The sequence below is a fragment of the Schistocerca gregaria genome, chromosome 4 (genome assembly GCF_023897955.1).
Source record: "Schistocerca gregaria isolate iqSchGreg1 chromosome 4, iqSchGreg1.2, whole genome shotgun sequence".
Classification (NCBI taxonomy): Eukaryota; Metazoa; Arthropoda; class Insecta; order Orthoptera; family Acrididae; genus Schistocerca; species Schistocerca gregaria.
The window spans coordinates 679,204,175-679,227,740 of record NC_064923.1 but is presented as its reverse complement, the minus strand read 5'-3'; the positions used below and the strand labels follow the sequence as shown (position 1 = coordinate 679,227,740).

Genomic DNA, 23,566 nt, shown 5'->3' with positions numbered 1-23,566 from the left:
TGTAAGACTTGCTCTACCTACAGACTGGAAGAGTGATGTTAACTGTACTTGCATATGCTCTGGTAGTTTAAGAAGTGTTTGTGAGGTTGTCTCGAAAAAAAAATGCATTCTCTAGTGACTTAATTATATAGTGACAGCCGCTTTCCTAAAAGTGCCTACAGTAATATGATACCATCTTGTATCCATCTAGGAGCATCTATTCAGTTTCTATGAGTTCCAAATACTGTTTTGTTGTACATAACACAGTTCTAGAAATATATTTTTGATTTTTCAATTTCCTTTAGTGGTAAGAGAAACTCACTGTCCATCCAATACAGTTTGCATCACACAAGAATAATCTCGGATACAGGATATCCTAATCACATGTTGTGACACTTTTGTGACTTCACAATATGGAGTCTTGTTTTTGCAAGTTATATTAATGTTCAAATGTTTGCAGTTATGAAGTGTCAAATAGTGTCTTTGTGGTAGGATATTTGCACTGAGAAAATTTACTGTACCAATCTAACTACATTGAAGACAAATTGAAAATTTCAGTACAGACTATGAAGGTGCAATGTACCCAATGAAAAAACATGGTACTTCATAAATTAGCATCTAGAATTTAAAACTTCAAAAGTCTGTTCTGCCAAGAACTGCTTATATACTAATGCAGTGTATAAAATTGCTTTGTGACATGCTATTCAATGATCATGAGGAAACCAGTGAAGGTTCGTGAAAGGACAGCTCTAAAGCACTCTAAATTTAATATTATAAAATATCAACACTTAAAAGCAGATTTTAATAAATGATGTCAGCATATGCTTCACATAAGGGAACATAAATGGTGAAAATTTTCTCTCTTGAATGTTGAAGCACAGTGAAACTTACATGTAATACTTGTATCATATCAATTGTATCTAGTGAGAGAGAATAATCCATGGTTAAAGTCAAAAGGATGAAACAATTTGCTCAGTATGTCACAAAGTACTTGCAAAATCTTTACTCTGGTTGATTGCATTCCACCTTGTTTATTTGTAAACAAACTGTTTGGTGAACCTAATAAAAGTAAAATGAAATTCTAAGATGTATTGCATTAAAACAGCAGGAACACCTCTTTAATAAATGAAGATCATGAGCTCCTTTCAATTAAAAAGCACTGCATTCTCACTATTTCAATAATTCATTAGTTTTATAATAAACAAGTAGATTAAATTATCATGTGCTTTTGTATCACCATGAACAGATGTATACCTGTGACAGATGAAGCAATCAGTGGCAAAAGTATAATGATAATCAGAGAGCTTATCTCAGTTTTAAAATGCCTCCACAAAAGTTCCACAGTGATAACATATTTCTTCTCTAAGGTTCACATGAAAGAAGATGTTTGACAGCTACACCAATGTATACATTGTCTAATCGATTTTAGCCTTCTAGAAAAAAGAAAATAGTAAAAGCACTAGCATTGACTTGTGCTTGTGTCAGTGAGTATGTTTTGCTCCCTCTGTCACTTGATTTAGAGTCAAATCTTGATATTTAGTTTTCTAGTTAGGAGGGAATAAAATATCGATAACACTGTTTTTTTAATACTGATCAAGAATATTATTATTTTACTAATGACATACATTCTCACCAAAAACACACACACACACACACACACACACACACACACACACACACACACACACAAAATCTGCAGCATAGTCAGCCACAGAAACACACACAAAATCTTTGAAACAAGTACATATTTAAAAAAGGAAAATGGCTTTTCCTACAAACACTTGCAAGAGGAAAATATTCATAATTTGTACTATATGATAGATACCAAAAATCAATATGGCTATTCTCCTTCAATATGTCACACTTAATCACAACCAGCCATATAAGTACATGAGTAATATTATTGAAAATAATAATTCCACTTATGTTTGAAGGAACAAAAAGCATGTGCCCAACAACCAACAATTAAAAAGAACTACAATTACAGTCCACCACAAAGCACTCCACCACAATCACCATTAAAAACATTACAATACTCTCCAAATATATCAGTTTCATTTCTAATACAAATGTAATTCACCAGATATTGTCGATATTTGGCAGACATCAATCTCATTAACCTGACAAATAAACAGCATTACAAGTCTTTTAACATATCTTCTTCAAATTATATATTACAAAAATATTATATTCTTCAGTAAGTACAACAGCCCTGATCTATAGCTTTTAGAGCTCAAGAAGTCAAAAAGTACGTGAGCCGGTCAGAACGAGAAGGCCACATTAATGAAACCACAAAATGTCATCCACAACATCCTTTCATTGTAGAGATACTTGAATACTGTTCTGCATTATTTATAAATTTTGATCTAACATTTTCAATTCTATTCATTTTTTTAATTGTCTGGCAATTAGCAAGAGACAAAATGCAGAGACAACAAACAGACCAACTGGTATCGACGACCGAATGCAGTGTTCCTTATCTGAAACAAAAGATAAAGAAAAAAAGATTAAAAACTACAGTCAAAACATATAATGAAATAATTTTAATTTAGGTGTTTCAACAATGATAAGAGTACCATTTGTTTAAGTTTCTTATAGGCTTGTGGGAGAGAGGCAAAAGGAGCTCTACCCTTAGACAGACAGTCGCAGGGAGAGGAAGGGGGGTAGAGTGGGGTAAGTAAGTGACAAGCCCATTGCGCAATCCCAGCAACATTACCTAAGAAAGAGCAGTCATGTTTTATTGGGGTATACGTTTATTTTTATTGTTCAAGGGCATGATGGAAAGAAATGCTTCTGATTCTTTTATGTGATAACTGTTAAAGCTTTTTAATGAAAACAAACATTATTAACATTCTACATCTTTGTTCTTCATGTAAACATATTTGCAGCCCTCTACCACCAGAGGACTCTGAATTGTAGTGGTGTGTAATGTAACTAAGCCGGTGCATGAGAAACAACATGCTGTAATCGAGTTTGAAATTTGAGTAGTTCGCCCCCACACGGAGCACCCTCTTCTTCAGTATGAAAATGACCAACCACACATAAGCACTGTGACATCTGAAAACAATCAGCCACCTTTGGTTCACTGTCATTGATCATCCACTATACAGTCCCAACTTGGCGCCATGTGATTTTCATCTGCTTGCAAAACTTAAAGAACACCTTTCTAGACTTCACTTTGATAGTAATGATGCGGTGCAAGCAGAGGAGAGGTTGTGGCTCTGTCAACAAAGTTAAACATTCAATAGTGACAGAATCAACAAACTAGTCTCTTGTTGAAACAAATGCTTGCATCGCCAGGGTGACTTCGTTGAGAAGTAAATATGTAGTCATGATAAATAAAGATGTAGAATGTTAATAATGTTTGTTTTCTTTAAAAAGCTTTAAGAGTTATCACATAAAAATTCAGAAGCATTTCTTTTCACCATGCCCTTGAACAATAAAAATAATTTTAAATATGAATTTAAATTGTTTACCTTTCTTTTACATCTACATCGGCAATCTGAAAACCAGTGTGAGGTGCATGGCAGAGGATACGTCCCATTGTACCAGTTATTAGGCTTTCTTCCTGTTCCACTCACATATGGAGAGCGGGAAGAATGACTGAATGCTTCTGTGCATGCAGTAATTATTCTAATCTTATTCTCATGATCCTTATGTGAGCAATATGCAGGGGATAGTAGTATATTCCTAGAACAATCATTTAAAGCCAGTTCTTGAAACTTCGTTGACAGACTTTCTCCAGATAGGTTTATTTCCTTCACTATCAATGTGACATTCTCCCATGGATTAAACAAACCTATGACTATTCACGATGCCCTGCTCTGTGTACGTTCCACATCCCCCGTTAGTCCTATCTGGTATGGATCCTGCACAACTGAGCAATATTTTAGGATGTGTCACACAAGTGATTTCTATGCAATACCCTATGCATACTGATTGCACTTCCCTAGTATTTACCAATAAAACAAAGTCTACCCAACTACATTAACCAGAACTGAGCCTATGTGATCATTCCATTCATATCCCTATGGAGTTTTACACCCAGGTATTTGTATGAGTTGAACGATTCCAACAGTGACTTGTTCATATTATAGCCAAAGGATACTATCTTTATTCATGTTCTGGAGTGCACAGTTTTACAGTTCTGAATATTTAAAGCAAGTTGCCAATCTCTGCACCACTTAAAAATCTTATCAATATCTGACAGAATATTTATGCAGCTCCTTTCAGACAGTACTTCATTATCAATAACTGCATCATCTCCAAAAAGCATGATGTTACTATTAATACTGTCTGCAAAGTCATTAATATACAACATGAAACGTTAGAAGAGATTCGTGCTGCTGTAAAAAGGGCGATGCGCGAAGCACACAACCACTACCACCGTCATACCTTAGCAAAAGATCTTCATGAAAACCAAAGTAAATTCTGGTATTATGTAAAATCGGTAAGCGGATCAAAGGCTTCCATCCAGTCACTCACTGATCAGTCTGGCCTGGCAACGGAAGACAGCAAAACGAAAGCTGAAATTTTAAATTTAGTATTTGAAAAATCTTTCATGCAGGAGGATCGTACAAACATACAGCCGTTTGAGTCTCGTACATATTCCGGTATGGAGGACAAAGTGATAGACATCCCTGGGGTTGTGAAGCAGCTGAATGGGTTGAAAATAAATAAATCACCAGGCCCTGATGGGATTCCAATTCTGTTTTACAGGGAGTACTCTACAGCATTGGCTCCTTACTTAGTTAGTTTGCATTTATTGCGAATCTCTTGCCCAACGTAAAGTCCCGAGTGACTGGAAAAAAGCGCAGGTGACGCCTGTATATAAGAAGGGTAGAAGGACGGATACTGAAAATTAGAGACCAATATCCTTAACATCGTTTTGCAGGATTCTCGAACATATTCTCAGTTCGAATATAATGAATTTCCTTGAGACAGAGAAGTTACTGTCCATGCATCAGCACAGCTTTAGAAAGAATCGCTCCTGTGAAACGCAACTCACCCTTTTTTCACATGATATCTTGCGAACCATGGATGAAGGGTATCGGACGGATGCCATATTCCTTGACTCGGTGCCCCACTGCAGACTCCTAACTAAGGTACAAGCATATGGGATTGGTTCCCAAATATGTGAGTGGCCTGAAGACTTCTTAAGTAATAGAACCCAGAACGTTGTCCTCGATTGTGAGTGTTCATCGGAGGTGAGGGTATCATCTGGATTGCCCCAGGGAATTGTGGTAGGTCCACTGTTGTTTTCTATCTACATAAATGATCTTTTGGATAGGGTGGATAGCAATGTGCGGCTGTTTGCTGATAATGCTGTGGTGTAAGGGAAGGTGTCGTCATTAAGTGACTGTAGGAGGATACAAGATGACTTGGATAGGATTTGTGATTGGTGTAAAGAATGGCAGCTAACTCTAAATATAGATAAATGTAAATCAATGCAGATGAATAGGAAAAAGAATCTTGTAATGTTTGAATACTCCATTAGTAGTGTAGCGCTTGACACAGTCACATCGATTAAATATTTGGGCATAACACTGCAGTGCGATATGCAGTAGGACAGGCATGTAATGGCAGTTGTGGGGAAGGCAGATAGTTGTCTTCGGTTCATTGGTAGAATTTTGGAAAGATGTGGTTCATCTGTAAAGGAGGCCACTTATAAAACACTAATATGACCTATTTTTGAGTACTGCTCAAGCGTTTGGGATCCTTATCAGGTCGGATTGAGAGAGGACATAGAAGCAATTCAGAGGCGGGCTGCTAGATTTGTTACTGGTAGGTTTGATCATCACGCGAGTGTTACGGAAATGCATCAGGAACTCGGATGGGAGTCTCTGGAGGAAAGGAGACGTTCTTTTCGTGAATCGCTACTGAGGTAATTTAGAGAACCAGCATTTGAGGCTGACTGCAGTACAATTTTACAGCCACCAACTTATATTTCACGGAAAGACCACAAAGATAAGATAAAAGAGAATAGGGCTCATACAGAGGCATATAGGCAGTCTTTTTCCCTCATTCTGTTTGGGAGTGGAACAGGGTCAGAAGATGCTAGTTGTGGTACAAGGTACCCTCCGCCACGCACCGAATGGTAGATTGCGGAGTATGTATGTAGATGTAGATGTTGATGTTGATGAAGGGACCCAAAACACTTTCTTGGAGTAAAACTGAAGTTACTTCTACATCTGACAATGACCTTCCATCCAAGGTAACATGCTAAGAATCCTTCCAGCTAAAAATTCCACAATCCAGTTACAAATTTCACTTCATACCCCATATGATCGAACTTTTGACAATAAGCATAGATGTGGTACTGTGTCAAAAGCTTTTTTGGAAACCAAGAAATACTGCATCTACCTGACTGCCTTGATCCAAAGCTTTCAGTATGTCATGTGATAAAAAAGCAAGTAGGGTTTCACATATCGATGTTTTCGGAATCCATGCTGGCTGGCACTGAGGAGGTCATTCTGTTCGAGATCCTCATTACATCTGACCTCTTCAGTAAATTGATTCCTTAGGATGGATAGGATGTGTGACTGCTGTGTACGGACGCAGGAGGAGCTGGCTACTCTTCGCGAACAGCTAAGCGTGTTGATGGCCACGGTCAGCCGTCTTCAGGCTGCTGCCTCGGAGTGTAGCGGCAGTGGGGAGTCTGGTGCGTCGCAAGGTACACCCCAGGTGTTACATGCTTCACCCACTGTCCCTGCTGTTGAGACATCTTCTCGGGTACCAGGCGCGGTTGGGCCACCCTCTCCCCAAGGGGAGTGGCGGGTTCAGTGGCGTTCACGGCGCACGAGGCGGAGGGTCAATGTGGAGGCTGGCCGTGTGGCATCGCCCGCTCTGCCTGTGAGTGGACATGTGGCTGCTCCTTCAGCAAGGTCCGAGCAGGCACATGGGGGGGAGGGGTTTATTAGTTATTGGGAGCTCCAATGTTAGGCGGGTGATGGAGCCCCTTAGGGAAATAGCGGAAAGGTCGAGGAAGAAGGCCAGTGTTCACTCTGTCTGCTTGCCGGGGGGTCTCATCCGAGATGTGGAGGAGGCCCTACCGGCGGCGATAGAGAGCACTGGGTGCACCCGACTGCAAATTGTTGCTCATGTCGGCACCAATGACTCCTGCCGTCTGGGTTCAGAGGTAATCCTCAGTTCGTACAGGCGGTTGACGGAGTTGGTGAAGGCGGAAAGCCTCGCTTGCGGGGTGGAATCAGAGCTAACTATTTGTAGTATCGTTCCCAGAACCGATCGCGGTCCTCTGGTTTGGAGCCGAGTGGAAGGCTTAAACCAGAGGCTCAGACGATTCTGCGGAGAGCTGGGGTGCAAATTTCTCGACCTCCGCTATCGGGTGGAGAAATGTAGGGTCCCCCTGAATAGGTCAGGCGTGCACTACACGCCGGAAGCGGCTACGAGGGTAGCGGAGTATGTGTGGAGTGCACATGGGTTTTTTTTAGGTTAGAGAATTCCGTCCCTAGGCCCGACAAGACGCCTCCTGAGACGCGGCAAGGCAGGAGTAGGCAAAATGCAACAGGGAATAACAATATTAATGTGCTAATAGTAAACTGCAGGAGCGTCTATAGAAAGGTCCCAGAACTGCTCACATTAATAAACGGTCACAACGCCCATATAGTACTAGGGACAGAAAGTTGGCTGAAACCACATGTAAACAGTAATGAAATCCTAAACTCAGATTGGAATGTATACCGCAGAGCCAGGCTGGACAGTGAAGGGGGAGGCGTGTTTATAGCGATAAGAAGTGCAATAGTATCAAAGGAAATTGACGGAGATTCAAATTGTGAAATGATTTGGGTGAAGGTCACGGTCAAAGCAGGCTCAGACATGGTAATTGGATGTCTCTATAGGCCCCCTGGCTCAGCAGCTGTTGTGGCTCAGCACCTGAAGAATAATTTGGAAAATATTTCGAGTAGATTTCCCCACCATGTTATAGTTCTGGGTGGAGATTTTAATTTGCCAGATATAGACTGGGAGACTCAAACGTTCATAACAGGTGGCAGGGACAAAGAATCCAGTGAAATATTTTTAAGTGCTTTATCTGAAAACTACCTTGAGCAGTTAAACAGAGAACCGACTCGTGGCGATAACATATTAGACCTTCTGGTGACAAACAGACCAGAACTATTTGAATCAGTTAATGCAGAACAGGGAATCAGCGATCATAAAGCGGTTACTGCATCGATGATTTCAGCCGTAAATACAAATATTAAAAAAAGTAGGAAGATTTTTCTGTTTAGCAAAAGTGACAAAAAGCAGATTACAGAGTACCTTACGGCTCAACACAAAAGCTTTGTCTCAAGTACAGATAGTGTTGAGGATCAGTAGACAAAGTACAAAACCATCGTACAATATGCGTTAGATGAGCATGTGCCAAGCAAGATCGTAAGAGATGGAAAAGAGCCACTGTGGTACAAAAACCGAGTTAGAAAACTGCTGCGGAAGCAAAGGGAACTTCACAGCAAACATAAACATAGCCAAAGCCTTGCAGACAAACAAAAATTACACGAAGCAAAATGTAGTGTGAGGAGGGCAATGCGAGAGGCTTTCAATGAATTTGAAAGTAAAGTTCTATATACTGACTTGGCAGAAAATCCTAAGAAATTTTGGTCTTATGTCAAAGTGGTAGGTGGATCAAAACAAAATGTCCAGACACTCTGTGACCAAAATGGTACTGAAACAGAGAATGACAGACTAAAGGCCGAAATACTAAATGTCTTCTTCCAAAGCTGTTTCACAGAGGAAGACTGCACTGTGCTTCCTTCTCTAGATTGTCACACAGTTGACAAAATGGTAGATATCGAAATAGACGACAGAGGGATAGAGAAACAATTAAAATCACTCAAAAGAGGAAAGGCCGCTGGTCCTGATGGGATACCAGTTCAATTTTACACAGAGTACGCGAAGGAACTTGCCCCCCTTCTTGCAGCGGTGTACTGTAGGTCTCTAAAAGACCGAAGCGTTCCAAGGGATTGGAAAAGGGCACAGGTCATCCCCGTTTTCAAGAAGGGACGTCGAACAGATGTGCAGAACTATAGACCTATATCTCTAACGTCGATCAGTTGTAGAATTTTGGAACACGTATTTTGTTTGAGTATAATGTCTTTTCTGGAGACTAGAAATCTACTCTGTAGAAATCAGCATGGGTTTAGAAAAGGACGGTCGTGTGAAACCCAGCTCGCACTATTCGTCCACGAGACTCAGAGGGCCTTAGACATGGGTTCACAGGTAGATGCCGTGTTTCTTGATTTCCGCAAGGCGTTTGACACAGTTCCCCACAGTCGTTTAATGAACAAAGTAAGAGCATAGGGACTATCTGATCAATTGTGTGATTGGATTGAGGAGTCCCTAGATAACAGAATGCAGCATGTCATTCTCAATGGAGAGAAGTCTTCCGAAGTAAGAGTGATTTCAGGTGTGCCGCAGGGGAGGAGTGTCATAGGACCGTTGCTATTCACAATATACATAAATGACCTGGTGGATGACATCGGAAGTTCACTGAGGCTTTTTGCAGATGATGCTGTGGTGTATTGAGAGGTTGCAACAATGGAATATTGTACTAAAATGCAGGAGGATCTGCAGCGAATTGACGCATGGTGCATGGAATGACAATTGAATCTCAATGTAGACAAGTGTAATGTGATGCGAATACATAGAAAAATAGGTCCCTTATCATTTAGCTACAAAACAGCAGGTCAGCAACTGGAAGCAGTTAATTCCATAAATTATCTGGGAGTACGCATTAGGAATGATTTAAAATGGAATGATCATATAAAGTTGATCGTCGGTAAAGTAGATGCCAGACTGAGATTCATTGAAAGAATCCTAAGGAAATGCAATCCGACAACAAAGGAAGTAGGTTACAGTACACTTGTTCGCCCACTGCTTGAATACAGCTCAGCAGTGTGGGATCCACACCAGATAGGGTTGATAGAAGAGATAGAGAAGATCCAATGGAGAGCAGTGCGCTTCGTTACAGGATCATTTAGTAATCGCGTAAGCGTTACGGAGATGATAGATAAACTCCAGTGGAAGACTCTGCAGGAGAGACGCTCATTAGCTCGGTATGGGCTTTTGTTAAAGTTCCGAGAACATACCTTCAACGAAGAGTCAAGCAGTATATTGCTCCCTCCTACGTATATCTCACGAAGAGACCATGAGGATAAAATCAGAGAGATTAGAGCCCACACAGAATCATACCGACAATCCTTCTTTCCACGTACAATACGAGACTGGAATAGAAGGGAGAACTGATAGAGGTACTCAGGGTACCCTCCGCCACACACCGTCAGATGTAGACCTCAGAATATGTTCTAAGATTCTACAACAAACTGACATCAAGGATATTGGACGGTAGTTTTATGGATTGCTTCTACTATCCTTTCTGTAGACAGGTATGACTTGTGGTTTTTTCCAGGAACTGGGCACAGTTTTTTATTCTAGGGATCTGTGACAGATTATAGTTAGAAGAGGTGCTAACTCAGGTGCGAATTCAGTACACAATGTGACAGGGATTACATAGGGCCCTGGGGCTTTGTTCAGTTTTAATGGTTCAGTTGTTTCTCTCTGGGATTTTCCTTTGTAAAGTAACATTTGAAAATGGAGTTAAGCATTTCAGACTTGGCTTTGTTATCCTCCATTTCAGTTCCTGTCTCATTCACTAGGGCCTGGACACTAACTTTGATACGCTAATGGCCTTTACATATGACCAGAATTTCTTTGGGTTCTGTGGAAGTTCATTTGACAATATTCTGTTATAGTAGTCACTTAAGACATCACACATAGCTCTCTTGGCAGCCAAACGCGTTTCATTCAGCATCTCTCTATCTACAGCCCTGAGCTTTGTTTTACATCTATTATGCAGTGATCTCTGCCTCTTTAGAACTTTCTTTACACTGACTGTATACCATGGAGGATCCCTCTCATTATGGACTGTTCTAATGTGTACATCTCTATCCAGTGCATGATCAACTATTCTTTTAAATTTGAGCCATAGTTCCTTTATATACTCCTGCCCTGTGTTGAAAGCTCAAGTTCCTCACTGAGATATGAAACTACCGACCCCTTTTTTTCCAGTTTACTTATATATTTTTCTGCTTGGTTTAGTTGGCCTCTATACTTTGGTAAGCACTGTTCATACAACCGTGTCATGGTCACTGATACCAGTTTCGATGTTGACATCCTCAAAGGGTTCAGGTCTGTTTGCTGTCATTAGGTCCAATATGTTTCCATCGTGAGTGTTGTTCCTAACTATCTGTTCTAGGTAGGTTTCAGAAAAGGCATTTAGTACTGTTTCACAGGATGTCTTTTGACACCCATCACTAAAAAACTATAAGTATCTCAGGAGATCGTTGGATGATTCAAGTGTCCATGAATGATTACAGTATGATTAGGGAACTTATGTACATGGGAACTAAGGTTTTTCTAAACTTATTGGTTATATGAGGAAATGAGTCAGTGGGTGATAGAAGGATCCAATTATCATTTTATGCCTGCTCCTGATACAGAGTCTTGCTCAAACAATCTCACATGCAGCATCAGTTTCTATCTTGATGGATTTGAGTTTCTCGTCTACTGTGACAAATACACCACCTCCGTTTCCTGTTTGCCTGTCCTTTCGATATACACTTAAATTTTCCCCAAAAACCTCACTGATGTCAATTTTGGGTTTCAACCAGCTTTCTGTACCTAGCATTATGTGAGTTTCACTGCTATTCATGAGCACTTCAAACTCTGTCACTTTGTTGTGAATGCTTTGGCCGTGTACCATTAGGATTTTAATACCTTTGCCCTTGAGAGAAATTTCTCTTGACCTTACTCTCAAACTTCTGGATTTCTTACAGCTATCATTATCTGGATTGGATGGAGAGTTGACTAATCTAAAAAAACCTTTGTGTGCATCCCACATACAGTCAGCTACCTGAGTAGCAGCCTATTATGTGTATTTCACACCTGACCCATTTAGGGGGATCTTACAGTTCTCAAACCTATGGCACAAGTCCAGGAAGTCACAGCCTAGCTTGTTACAGAACCGTCAAAGTCTCTGGTTCAGTCCTTCCACTCAACTCAGAACTAAAGGGACACACTCAGTTCTGAGGACTATACTGCAAATTGGCAGCTTCGCTAAAACACCATGTGCAAGGCTAGTCTTCTCAACCTTCTCTGCCATTCGCTGGAGCCCAGATGACATGCATCATTGGTACCAACATGTGCACAAGCTGCAGTTGGTTGCACCCTGTTCCCGCAATGGCTGCTTCAACAGCCTCTTTAACATGTTGAATGAGGCCTCCAGGTATACTCACTCAGAGGACCTGGTGTCTCGTGCTTCAATTTTCCTACAGGGTACCATTATTTGCAATATGTTTCAACTGTTGATGATTAATAGACCCCCAACCATTTTGCATTTTGCCTCCTCTTGACACTGGACAACACAGGTTCCTCCATAACAGGTGTAGTGAGTCTCACTGGCTCAGTTTCAGTCACAATGAGCTCCTCAAATTTGTTGATTAGAGGGATCGGTACAAATCCTGAGTCCTCCCTTGTCCCTGTCCACCCTGTAGAGACCACCTAGATCTACAGTTGACACATCACTTTACATGCAGTCAAGTGGGTGAGTAATGACAGATCCTGTACTTTCTACAGAGACAGGATCCACAGCAGAGGATAGCATTTGGGGTACCTCTGGTACTGGTATCCAGGTACATGACTCTTGGAAGCTCTTCCAACACACTGATTCGCAATAGCTGCTAGTCTTTTGACAGTAGTCAAGGTGATTTCCAGCTGCTTACACACATCAACCAATTCATTCCATAATTTGAGAAAGCATTCACAGTGGAGCTGCATTTTGGCTGGTGTGATGTATTAAAAGGTAGTGAGCAAATAACTGTAAATTAAGCCCTGCTGATTATTTTTTAATCTGTTGAACTAAAAAGTTGCTGCTTCTAATTCCTATACACGAAAAAAGGTTTCTATTATGACAACATAAAAGCCTGCAGTAGAAATTACTAGTTCCCTAAAACTTTTTATGTTAATTATAGTTGTATGCAAACTCAAATACAGAGTTATTTGTGATAGATGCCAATAATATATAGGGCTACACCTCTTTAAGGGAAAACTATATGTAATACAATATGCTAGAATATCTGGTACCATAACTACATTACAAATGCAGATTTATTACAAACTGCTTGTGGATTATGAACACAAAAATGGTAACTTCCAAATATTCTCAAAAATGTGTATTTATTTGTGCTGATATACAATGAAATTCAGGGGTGATGTATTCTTGGCACAACTGCAAACCACAAATGCTGATCTGCTATGAAATAAGCCACATATTCAAAACACACATTCCTGTAACTTACAAAAATATGGTTTCGTAAGAGTCCAAAAATTCTCAAAAATAACATATTTCTCACATAACTATACAATGAAATAAGAGAACAGGCCTACTGTTCTCAAAACTTTTAAAAGAGCACAATTAAGTTCAAGCCTATAATTGACTCTAGTAGTACAAGTTTACTGTGGCACTTACGAATGTTCGAGATTTCACAATATATAACAATACAAACAGGTACTGATACAATCAGAGAGAAAGATCATGCAGAAGCAACACAATCAGTAAAATAAGTGAATCTAGAGCTTCAAATTGGCACACAGTTCTCGTTCACGAAGGGAAAATCCTGAAGTCAGATTTTATATATAAACAAGCATGCATATTGCACAGATTTTTCACTTAGCTGATTCCGTGCCACTTCTACAATGGCATGCCGCAAAAGAACACTGCAGTGTGAGTTTATCTCAGTGAAAATCTCTAAAATGAGCAGCACCAACAAAGCATCTTTTCTGCCTGTCGCAGCTAACAATGCAAGATGCCACTGATTGTTTGCCACCTACATCAGTGAAAAACCCAAAAGTGAAATTCAGAAAAATTCAGTTCCATGGGTGCAAGCTGGGTGGTTTTGGGTGTATGTGTGTGAGAGATTACATATTTGCACTGGAAGAAGAGTGATAACTCAGAACTTAGTGAAATTCTATGTACTGTTGTGTGTTTCTATGTACCACACACCAATAAGCTACAGGTGAGATGCTGCCTATCCTCAGCTTTGTTTATTGTTTTCTGGATTATGCCACAGTAAACTTAAATTATATGTGTTGACATTCATCTCTGACCTAGCTTCTCCTTAAGTTTATCCTCATTTGTTTTAGAGGAGGAAACAGATTCAAGAGTGCTGTAAGAATATGCTTAAGAAAAAAATACATTTTCATATACAGTATGTTGTGGTCTTCAATCTGAAGACTGGTTTGATGCAGCTGTCCACACTAACCTACCCTGTGCAATTATCTTCATCTCTGCATAACTACTACACCATACATCTCTCTGGCTCTGTTTATTGTAGTCACACTTGGTCTCCCTCTACAATCTCAATTGGACAATTCCTTGAAGCCTCAGAATATGGACTGTCAACTATATTTCTTCTTAGTCTTTGGTTGTAGATGGGTCTAAAGATGAGTTGACAATGATAGTTGCACTATAATCGTCAACTCTCTTTAGGACATTTTATTTTGGAAAGTATTAAAAGTTGCCCTTGATCAGAAATGTCTGAAGGAAAATCAATTTTCAGTTCCACAAGTAACATTATAATATGCAATTCATGTGAGTAAAGACAGGCTACAAAGTGTTTTCCATATGCTACTCTGTGATACAGATACACACAAGCTTTTACATTTAAAAAGACAGACTCATAATTGTAATATGTTCTTGTCAGAGAAAGTAGTACTGTTACTCTTAACATGGTTTCAACATCATTTCTACTGTTTGTTTTTACCAGTTTTGCTCCAGAATAACAATTCTATCTAAACCATAATGGAAAAGTATTCCCTTATGTGAAACAAGTTCATCTTGAATGACATATTTCCCAAAAGAAGTTCTGTCAACTGATAAACACCTCATTATTGGAGAAAATGTAAAAAAAAAAGGGTAATGGAGTGTAGCAAATTAAATCAGGATATGCTGAGAGAATGAGACACTAAAAGTAGCTGCTATTTGGGGAGCAAGAAATTGACACTGACAGAAGTAAGGAGGATATAACCTGCAATAAAAACAAAATAGTTTCTCGATAAGAGAAATACATTAACATCTGATATAAATTTAAGTTTTAGTATATCTTCTCTGAAACTGTTTGTATACATTCTTGGCTTATATGGAAGTGAAAGATGAACAATAAACTGCACAGGCAAGAAGAGAATAGAAGCTTTTGAAATGTGGCGATGTGGAAGAATGTTGGCCGGGAAAGCATACATTCACATGGAAGAATGTTGCAGGTTAGATGGGTAACTAATGACAATTACTGAATCAAACTGGGGAGAAAATCACTGAATCACACTTGAGTAAAACAAAGGATCAGTTCCTAGGACATATCCTGTCACATCAGAGAATAGTTAATTTAGTAATGGAAGAAAGTATGTGGGTTTTGGAAAAATGGAGGTTGCAGATGGAGCGAGGCTAGTAGGGATAGACTATGTATAGTAATAGCTCTGTTTACCAGAACTGTTTCCCAACACTTTTGGAGCTTACTCTCGAAGTGTGCGCATCAGTACTTTGCATGTAAATGCAAGACATAACAAATGCCAGGAATGCACTCTTGGCTCTCATTTCTTGCTTGCAGGTGTGCACTTGTTCAAAAATGCACATGTAAATGCGTGATGTAACAAGTGCCAGGAGTGCGTACTCAATGCAACTCGCACGCTTTAATATTGAATCCTAAGTCAAATGAATGCAGTAGTTCTCTGAAGTAGCTGACAGTTCTGTAAGACTACTATATATCCTGACAGAACCAAAGACTTTGTGATGAAAAAGATTCACAATATACACGTTTCCTTTCCAAATAAATTAAAGAAAATTTATCACTCAAGGAGGAGTGGTTTGTCTGAGGAAGATTTGTAGATGCGAAACCCATGGTATTTTGATTTGCTAGAGTTTACACAAAATCAAAAAGAACCAACCAGCAACATTTAGTAATACTGACTGTGACACTAACAATGAAGAGCAAGAGTGTTGGATGAAATTTCCAATTAAACCTGGAAAGAACAGACATAAATAAAGGTGAATTTTTATTATACTGTATATATAACATCTTATTTAATTGATTATGCTACTACAAGTCCTCTTAAATATTATCATGCCATGGTGTTTTGCTACCAGTACTGAAGTACACCATATAATTATTGCAATTTCAAATGACACCTGCCTCTATGAACATTGGTCTTATTTATTTGCTCATACAGGTAGCTTGTGTCAATATCAAGAGCGTAATTAACCTCAATTGTATTAAAATGTGGCAATCTTCAGAAGTAAAGAAATTTTAAAATGATCATCATCATTCTCAGAGAGCTCACATGGTACAGACATATGTCCATAGCAACCTCTGTCCTCACACCGCCTTGTAACCCACACTTCTTTCTCTTTATATTTTTCTTTGTGGAAATAACTATGTAGTATGGCACAAGCAAGTTCTAATGGGCCAAAACTGAACGCTATGGCATCAAGAGAGTGGTAGTTCCACCACCATACAGTCTTTAAGTGGACTAATTATTAACTAGGGAAATAAGAGGAAAGTAGAAGCTTTGGAACTGCCAACACAGAGGAAATGAAGGCGAGTTGTGTGCTGGCCCGTAACAAGGCACAGACAGCCACTACCTACAAATTGCTAATGTCAGAAGTGTCAATAACAACCCCCCCCCCCCCCCCCCCTTCCTGCCACCAGGCTCTACACTGGTGGCATTATTTCGAGACATTTCATTGGAATTCATTCATTTTAATATTGCGAGATGAGATGTAAGGTATACTACATCAATGAATTACACTTCTTTTTTATGATATGCATGCTAAATATTTATCATTTTTAGAAAATAAATAAATAATTACACTTAACTGATTAAAATTTAAAATCTTCACTATTTTTCATGTCCATACAGCTGCAACTATCATAGAATCTGCCATCTTTTTCTACTTTCTCTACAAGATGTCGATGTGCCTCAAAATATGAAAATACAATTCTGCAGACTTAAAAAGGTTGAAATTTCTCTGCAGACTTAAAAAGGTTGAAATTTCTCATCAGATGATTAGAAAAAGTTTTGTGAAAGTGGCTTCTGACTGAGGACTCTGCGAAAGAAGCCTGATCTTAACAAAATGCAGATGCAGAAATGTATGATACTGGCTTTAGCACACAAGTAGTGGATGCAAGAAGATGGGTCTAGTGACATCTGGAGTGATGAGACTAGGATCAGCACTTTTGCATGCGATAGAATTAAGTTTGTCATCAACCAAGAGAAGACATGTTGCCCAAGTGCAGCACTGCCACTATGAAGCATCCTATATGTCATAGCTGGCAATGCCTTACAAGAACTGTGCATCTACAAGTGTTACAGGGCAATATTAAAGCCAGTGTTGGAACTGCTGCCCTCTGTCATTGAATTATTTCAAAGTAACAACCATCGGGGCATGTTTTAACAAGACAGCATGTCACCATGCTAGAATCAATTTGCTGAGCATCGCAGTGTGGTGACTTGGCCTATCAACAGTCTCGACCTCAACTGACTAACTTCCCAAGCTGAAAGTTATGATTTCACAATGGAATACCAGTAACAAAAGGGAGTTGCTATAGGCCACTGTCAATTCATGGTTCCGAATGATCAAACCAGAAGATCTCTGACATTAGGTAGACCTGATGGTGGACAAATTGAGGCACTAATTAAATCAAAAGGATATCCCACAAAATACTGAGAAAAATTGCAATAAGTTATGTACCAAATAATTTGTAATTTTTTGGAATAGTCAGGTTGTGATTATTTTATTTTATTTTAATTATGTTTAACTGTTTTTTTATATACATATATTTTAACTCAAATTTTCAACCAACAGACAAAAGAGTGTGTTCCCTGAAAGTTTGTAATAAATTATAATGTATATTTTTACAAAAATACACTGCTGAATGCAATATTCAATGAATCTGTACAAAGTGTCCAGTATTAATGCCACTACTGTAGTTAAGTACCCCTCCAGTGTTGTGGGTTAGAGCAGACCTACAGTTATTCACTGTTTGTCATAAGAGGTGACTACAAAGAGTCTTGTAGCTAGGGAAGCTTTCACATTGGTGACTCAGCTACTATTAGGATGCCCTCATTTTCAACTCATATTTCACTGTCTTTCCTTCAATCTTTTTCATTTAATTTGTTGTGGTTCCCTCTCAAGGTCTGACCTCCACTTTTCTAAAGTTCACAGAAGTGTGGGCCTCTTGATGGTGTACAGCAACTGACCACAAATTGGTTTCAGGTTACTTTATTCAAAAAGTACCATAACCGATTTCGAATTTTTTACAATTTGTCATCAGACATAGGCCCAATATCATACCAAATTGCAAACTTATTCAAAAAGAAAAATATTAATTTAGTTTCTCTACTAATAATAAATTACAGAAAAATGTGATCCATGATGTACATCTTTCCAAGGCCCCCTACAGTAAATAAAGAATTTACAAGCTCCAATGTGATTCATGCCCAAAATTCTACTTTGATCAGACAGGCGGAAGTTTTGAGATTATGTAAAAAAAACACCTTAAGACTTGGAAACGAACAAATCTACATTTGCAGTCCACATCACAGAAGAAAACCATTCAGTTAAAAACGCTGAAAGCAATATGAAAATATTAAATTTAGCAGAAAAAGGAGCCGCTATGAATATGTTAGAAGGAATACACCAAAAATATTTCCCCTGATAACATCCTTAATGAGAAGACTGAATTGGCTAACTCACCTTTCCTGAAAATCTTCCAGAAAGTACCTTCTGTGCACAATATAAATGTTCAAATAAGACATAAGAATTCACACACTTCTTGCCCACACTTGTATCTCTGTCGCTGTATAAAATAAATTTATAGTGTTGTAAATCACAAAATCCTATGTATCTATTGTTTCTGTTTGCATTTAATGCCCTTTCAATTAATGCCATTTCATTTAACATAACTGTAATTTACATCCCCCCTTAAAAAAACCATCTTTGTATGACTGCATTGTAACATATTTGATATTGATGTACTTTGCAAACTGTGTGCTTGTTTTCATGTGCTATAAACCAAAATATGTGGTGCACATTGAAAATTCGTTTTGTGACTGAACAACAGTGGTTTAAAATACAGTGCAACGTTTTTGAGTGTGAAAATACAAACATTCTTGAGAATGTATTTCACTGCAATAAAATAGCTAATACAAATGCACCAGATGGACATTTCATGTAAAGGCTATTTGCAACTTGTACTGAGACCAGATGGCAGTTATAAGAGTCAAGAGGCACGGAAGGGAAGCAGGGGTGGAGAAGTAAGTGAGACAGGGTTGTAGCCTATTCCCAATGTTATTCAATGTGTACACTGAGCAAGCAGTAAAGGAGACCAAAGAAAAAGGAGTAGGAATTAAAGTTCAGGGAGAAGAAATAAAAACTTTGCAGTTGCCAATGACATTGTAATTCTGTCAGAGACAGCAAAGAGCTTGGAAGAGCAACTGAATGGAATGAACAGTGTTTTGAAAGGATAAGATGAATTCAACAAAATTAAAATGAGGATAATGGAATGTAGTTGAATTAAATCAGAAGATGCTAAGGGAATTAGATTAGGAAATGAGACACTTAAAGTAGTAGATGAGTTTTGCTATTTGGTCAGCAAACCAAACCACAAATTTGAAACCGGTAATGGTAATGGTCATCTTTCGCCCTCCTTCCAAAATTTCATCAATGGTGGGATCCGTTAAAGACGACCTGGGCCTGTGTAAACCAGGTGTTTACAAAATTCCGTGTGAATGCGGCAAATCATATATAGGGCAAACAACACGAACTGTGCAGGAACGCATTGTGGAACACCAATGGCATACTCGCCTTCTCCAACCCACCAAGTCCGCAATCGCCGAACATTGTATTTCCACAGACCATTCCATGAATTACAATGACACAAAAATTTTGGCCCATACATCAAACTTTTGGAGCTCGATTATCAATGAATCTGTGGAAATAAGATTGTCTGACAATGAGACTCTCATCAATCGAGTTATCAGCTAAACTCTGCTTGGAATCCTGTTTTAGAGAAACTTCGTAGTCAATGTAGTTATCTGCATAAAGATGGAAATCGACCTGATACTGATACGCCAGGCTTTCACAGTGGAGGGTACGAGGCGCAGCGCACAGAGCCGTTATGAACGGGCATGCTCAGGAGTGCATGCGCAGTGTCACCTCAGTACGGCTTTAAATAGCGGAGCCCAGCGCGTTCTCGCCAGTACTACTACAGTGGCACTCACCTGAAGATGGCCAGAAGACTCTGCGCAGAAATATTGTGGCAAGATGTTACTAATATCCAGCAGTTCTCCTGTGTTTTTATGGGACAATCAGTATGCCAGGAAAGCTTTAAACATCACAAATTTTTGTCTCCTTTAACTATCTGAATAACTTCTTTTATTTCATCTTACATCAGGACTTCAGTCAACAGCTACTATACCAACTGCCTTTGCCTTGGTGAGGTAGTTGCCCATGTGAACAGCCTCTACTTGGAAATGATATGAGGGCAGATTAAATGCAATGAAATGGATCAGAGTCACCCATATCGGAGGCCATGCCAACACGGTCATCTCAGTAGGTAAAAAGCAAGAGTAATTGAGGTGGAAAGTTCTTGGTATGCTCCAGAACTGATGAAAAATTTTCTGCAACAATAAAGCCACTGTTTATTGTTGAAAATATTGAGGATCAGTTCAGAAAATCTGCTGCAACAGAGAAGACAAGAAACAGGTCTTTGTTGATCAAAACATTGAATGCAACCAATCACAAGCACTTCAGGCATGTGAAAGCTTCAGGGTCCACCACTTACTATCTTTCCCCAAAACAAACTCAAGAGGATTCAAGGAGTCATCTTCCATTAGGATCTTACAGTACAGACAGATGAAGAACACTGTGCTAACCTGGAGTGATGTGGAGTCCATATTATTCATTGAATTCAGAGAGTACCGAAGGAGACTAGGGTGGACACTGGAACTTTTATGCTAGCCTTAGCTGCAAATTTTTTGTACATCCATCCTTCTGATCGAAGGTTTAAAAGCCTTTGGCTATTCACTTAAGTAACAAAATCGTACACCTGTAGCCATCCTTTCAATGTTATTTATTATATAACTACCAGCCTCAGTGACTCAAGAAGCAATTGTACTGAGTCACTGAAACTGGTAGCTATATAATAAATAACTCCAAAAGGACAACTGCAGGTGTCCCGTTTTATTACATATTTGATGGAAATGTGTTAGCTGAGGAAGTTAAGTCCATGGTTTATAGGTGTGACATCAGGCCATATTTTCCTCCTCCTGTGAGATGCTTTAGATGCCAGAGGTTTGGACACCTATCCTCCCACTGCAACAACAAGACTACTTTTGGGGTATGTTAGTGCTAGTTTTTCACTTGAGTGAAAGGACATCTGCTGGCTCGACCCACAGTACTGGTGGTAACCAGCCCATCAGTGGGGCAATGAGGATAAATCAAAAGCTAAACCAAATTCTGCTTCTCTGGATGATCCAACCCCGATCACCCCAGAAGTCAAGTTCATGAACACTGATGGAGAGACACACATTCTGGTGGAACATGGCTCAGCAGCAAAGTAATTTATACTTCTGCTTTCTGTTCACTGCTTTCTCTAATCCCAATATGATGGTCCTTCAAAGAAACTGTAATGGCAATCATCACAACCTAGCTGAACTCCATGAATTAATGGTCACTTACTATGCAGTTGGTGTGGCATTTCAGGAGAGACAGTTCTCAGAACTGCATCTCCCTCCTATTATCAACAACAAATCATATTCTAAAACACACATTAACATGCCCTGCTCACTCAGATAGTTTCAATGAGCAGATGTCGCTAACCACTGTGTTAGAAGCTGTGGCTGTGCATGTCTCCCTGTCAGTTACGGTAAGACTACGTAATAGTGTATTTACCCAATTACAAGACACAATTTTTTTTCCCAATTCATCATTTGAAATATACAGTGACATCTTTTATTTGTAGATAAAACTACTGCTACTTAGGTTAACATTTTTATGTTGTTTAACAAAGTATACAGGGGTTGTCTTACATCTACAGATAAAGCTTTGGCTACCGAGGTAACATGCAGATTAATTTTGAAGAATCTGGAAGGGTAGGGCTGCGCAAATGATACTCACCTTCAAACAGATTTCATATTTCCTGATATGTCGCAGCGCTTAATACATTGTTGACATTGCTAGAACAACCACATGACATCTGACTCATGCAGTGGAAGTGCTAAGGATACACGAGTAACTATGAACTAGCCACTACAACAATATACTGTTTGCTTACAATTTCACAATTTTGTGAAACACAGGGTGAAAGAGCAACAAACTATCAACTTACAAACTCTTGTTGTATTTGAAAATGTTTGCAATAAAAATTCTGACATATATGGATACAGTGTAAAAAATTATGCTGATTTTTAAGAAAAGATAACATTCAAAAGCTTAAATGTTGTTCTTCAGAAAACATTACTTGGTTCGACAGACTTCAGTAGGGTCAAGCACATGCACATATGACTTCCAACCTGGAAGATATTTGCAGTCAGAGTTTCACAGTTGCTCAAGCTCAGCACTGTGGAAGGGTTGGAGGGAGGGGGGATAGTGCTATCAGCTTGGCTGACAACTAGAAGAGTGCGGGGAGGGGAGTAGTGAGCAGGCAGCAAATTGCACCGTGTTGGCCAACCATGTGTACTTTGGCTTTTTAGGCACATCTATCAAGTTTAAACTGCAATTTGCCTGGGTCTATTTGTAGTCAGTATCAAACTGACTTTAAATTTGGACAAGTACACAACAAGAGTCTTCATTTCTGCAGGAAACAATAAAAGTCTCCATAGGTGCCAATGGTGTACTTATAAGTTTTGTGCTACAATGTTGCCAACGCTGATGGTGACGTATGATGGGGACAATGAAGATATAAATTTCACAGCTTTGCCATGATGATTAAAAATAGAAATACCACATATGTAGGGTTATTAAGTGAAAATGTAGAAAATAAAATGATCTGCAAATTAATGTAAACCATTTCTTTTCATTTATTTTATTTCTCTTTATATTATCAAAATGTAGACAATCAATAAATGGCATGACTTTAGAATAGGTATTATGTAAACTTTTCAGACAGATGCTTTATGTCAATAAAACAGTTTGTAATTTTGATTAGTCAGAATCAGTTAAAAATAATTTTTTTCTCAAAAACCCTCTTGAAAAAGGGCATCATCTCACAATCAGGGTCGTCTTATACTCAGGTAAATGCAGTATTCATCTACACCCAGACAGAACCATACCATATTACGAGCTGGCTGAGCTGGTGGAACAGCTGCCTCCACCTTTCCTCCTACTGGGGGACTTCAATGCCCGCAATCCTCTGTGGGACTTGTAATGAGACACCCTTTTCTAACATGACATTTTTCTTTTCTATAGAAATAGGCAATGCCAAAAAGTACTTTATATCTTGAATAGGCTAAAATTATC

General features: G+C 39.1%; 1 protein-coding gene across 3 annotated transcripts in view; it reads right to left on the bottom strand.

The window, feature by feature from the left end:
* Positions 1-259: 259 nt before the first annotated feature.
* Positions 260-23,566, bottom strand: part of LOC126365905 (glycerol kinase-like) — a 145,526-nt gene continuing 122,219 nt past the window's right edge. For 2 of the 3 annotated variants that reach the window (XM_050008627.1, XM_050008625.1), the window contains exon 12: positions 789-2,459. In XM_050008627.1, the coding sequence (XP_049864584.1) occupies positions 2,365-2,459 (95 nt within the window). In that variant the 3' untranslated portion in view covers positions 789-2,364. Of the gene's footprint in view, positions 2,460-23,566 lie in introns of all 3 variants that reach the window. The other variant, XM_050008626.1, reaches the window with a different exon arrangement.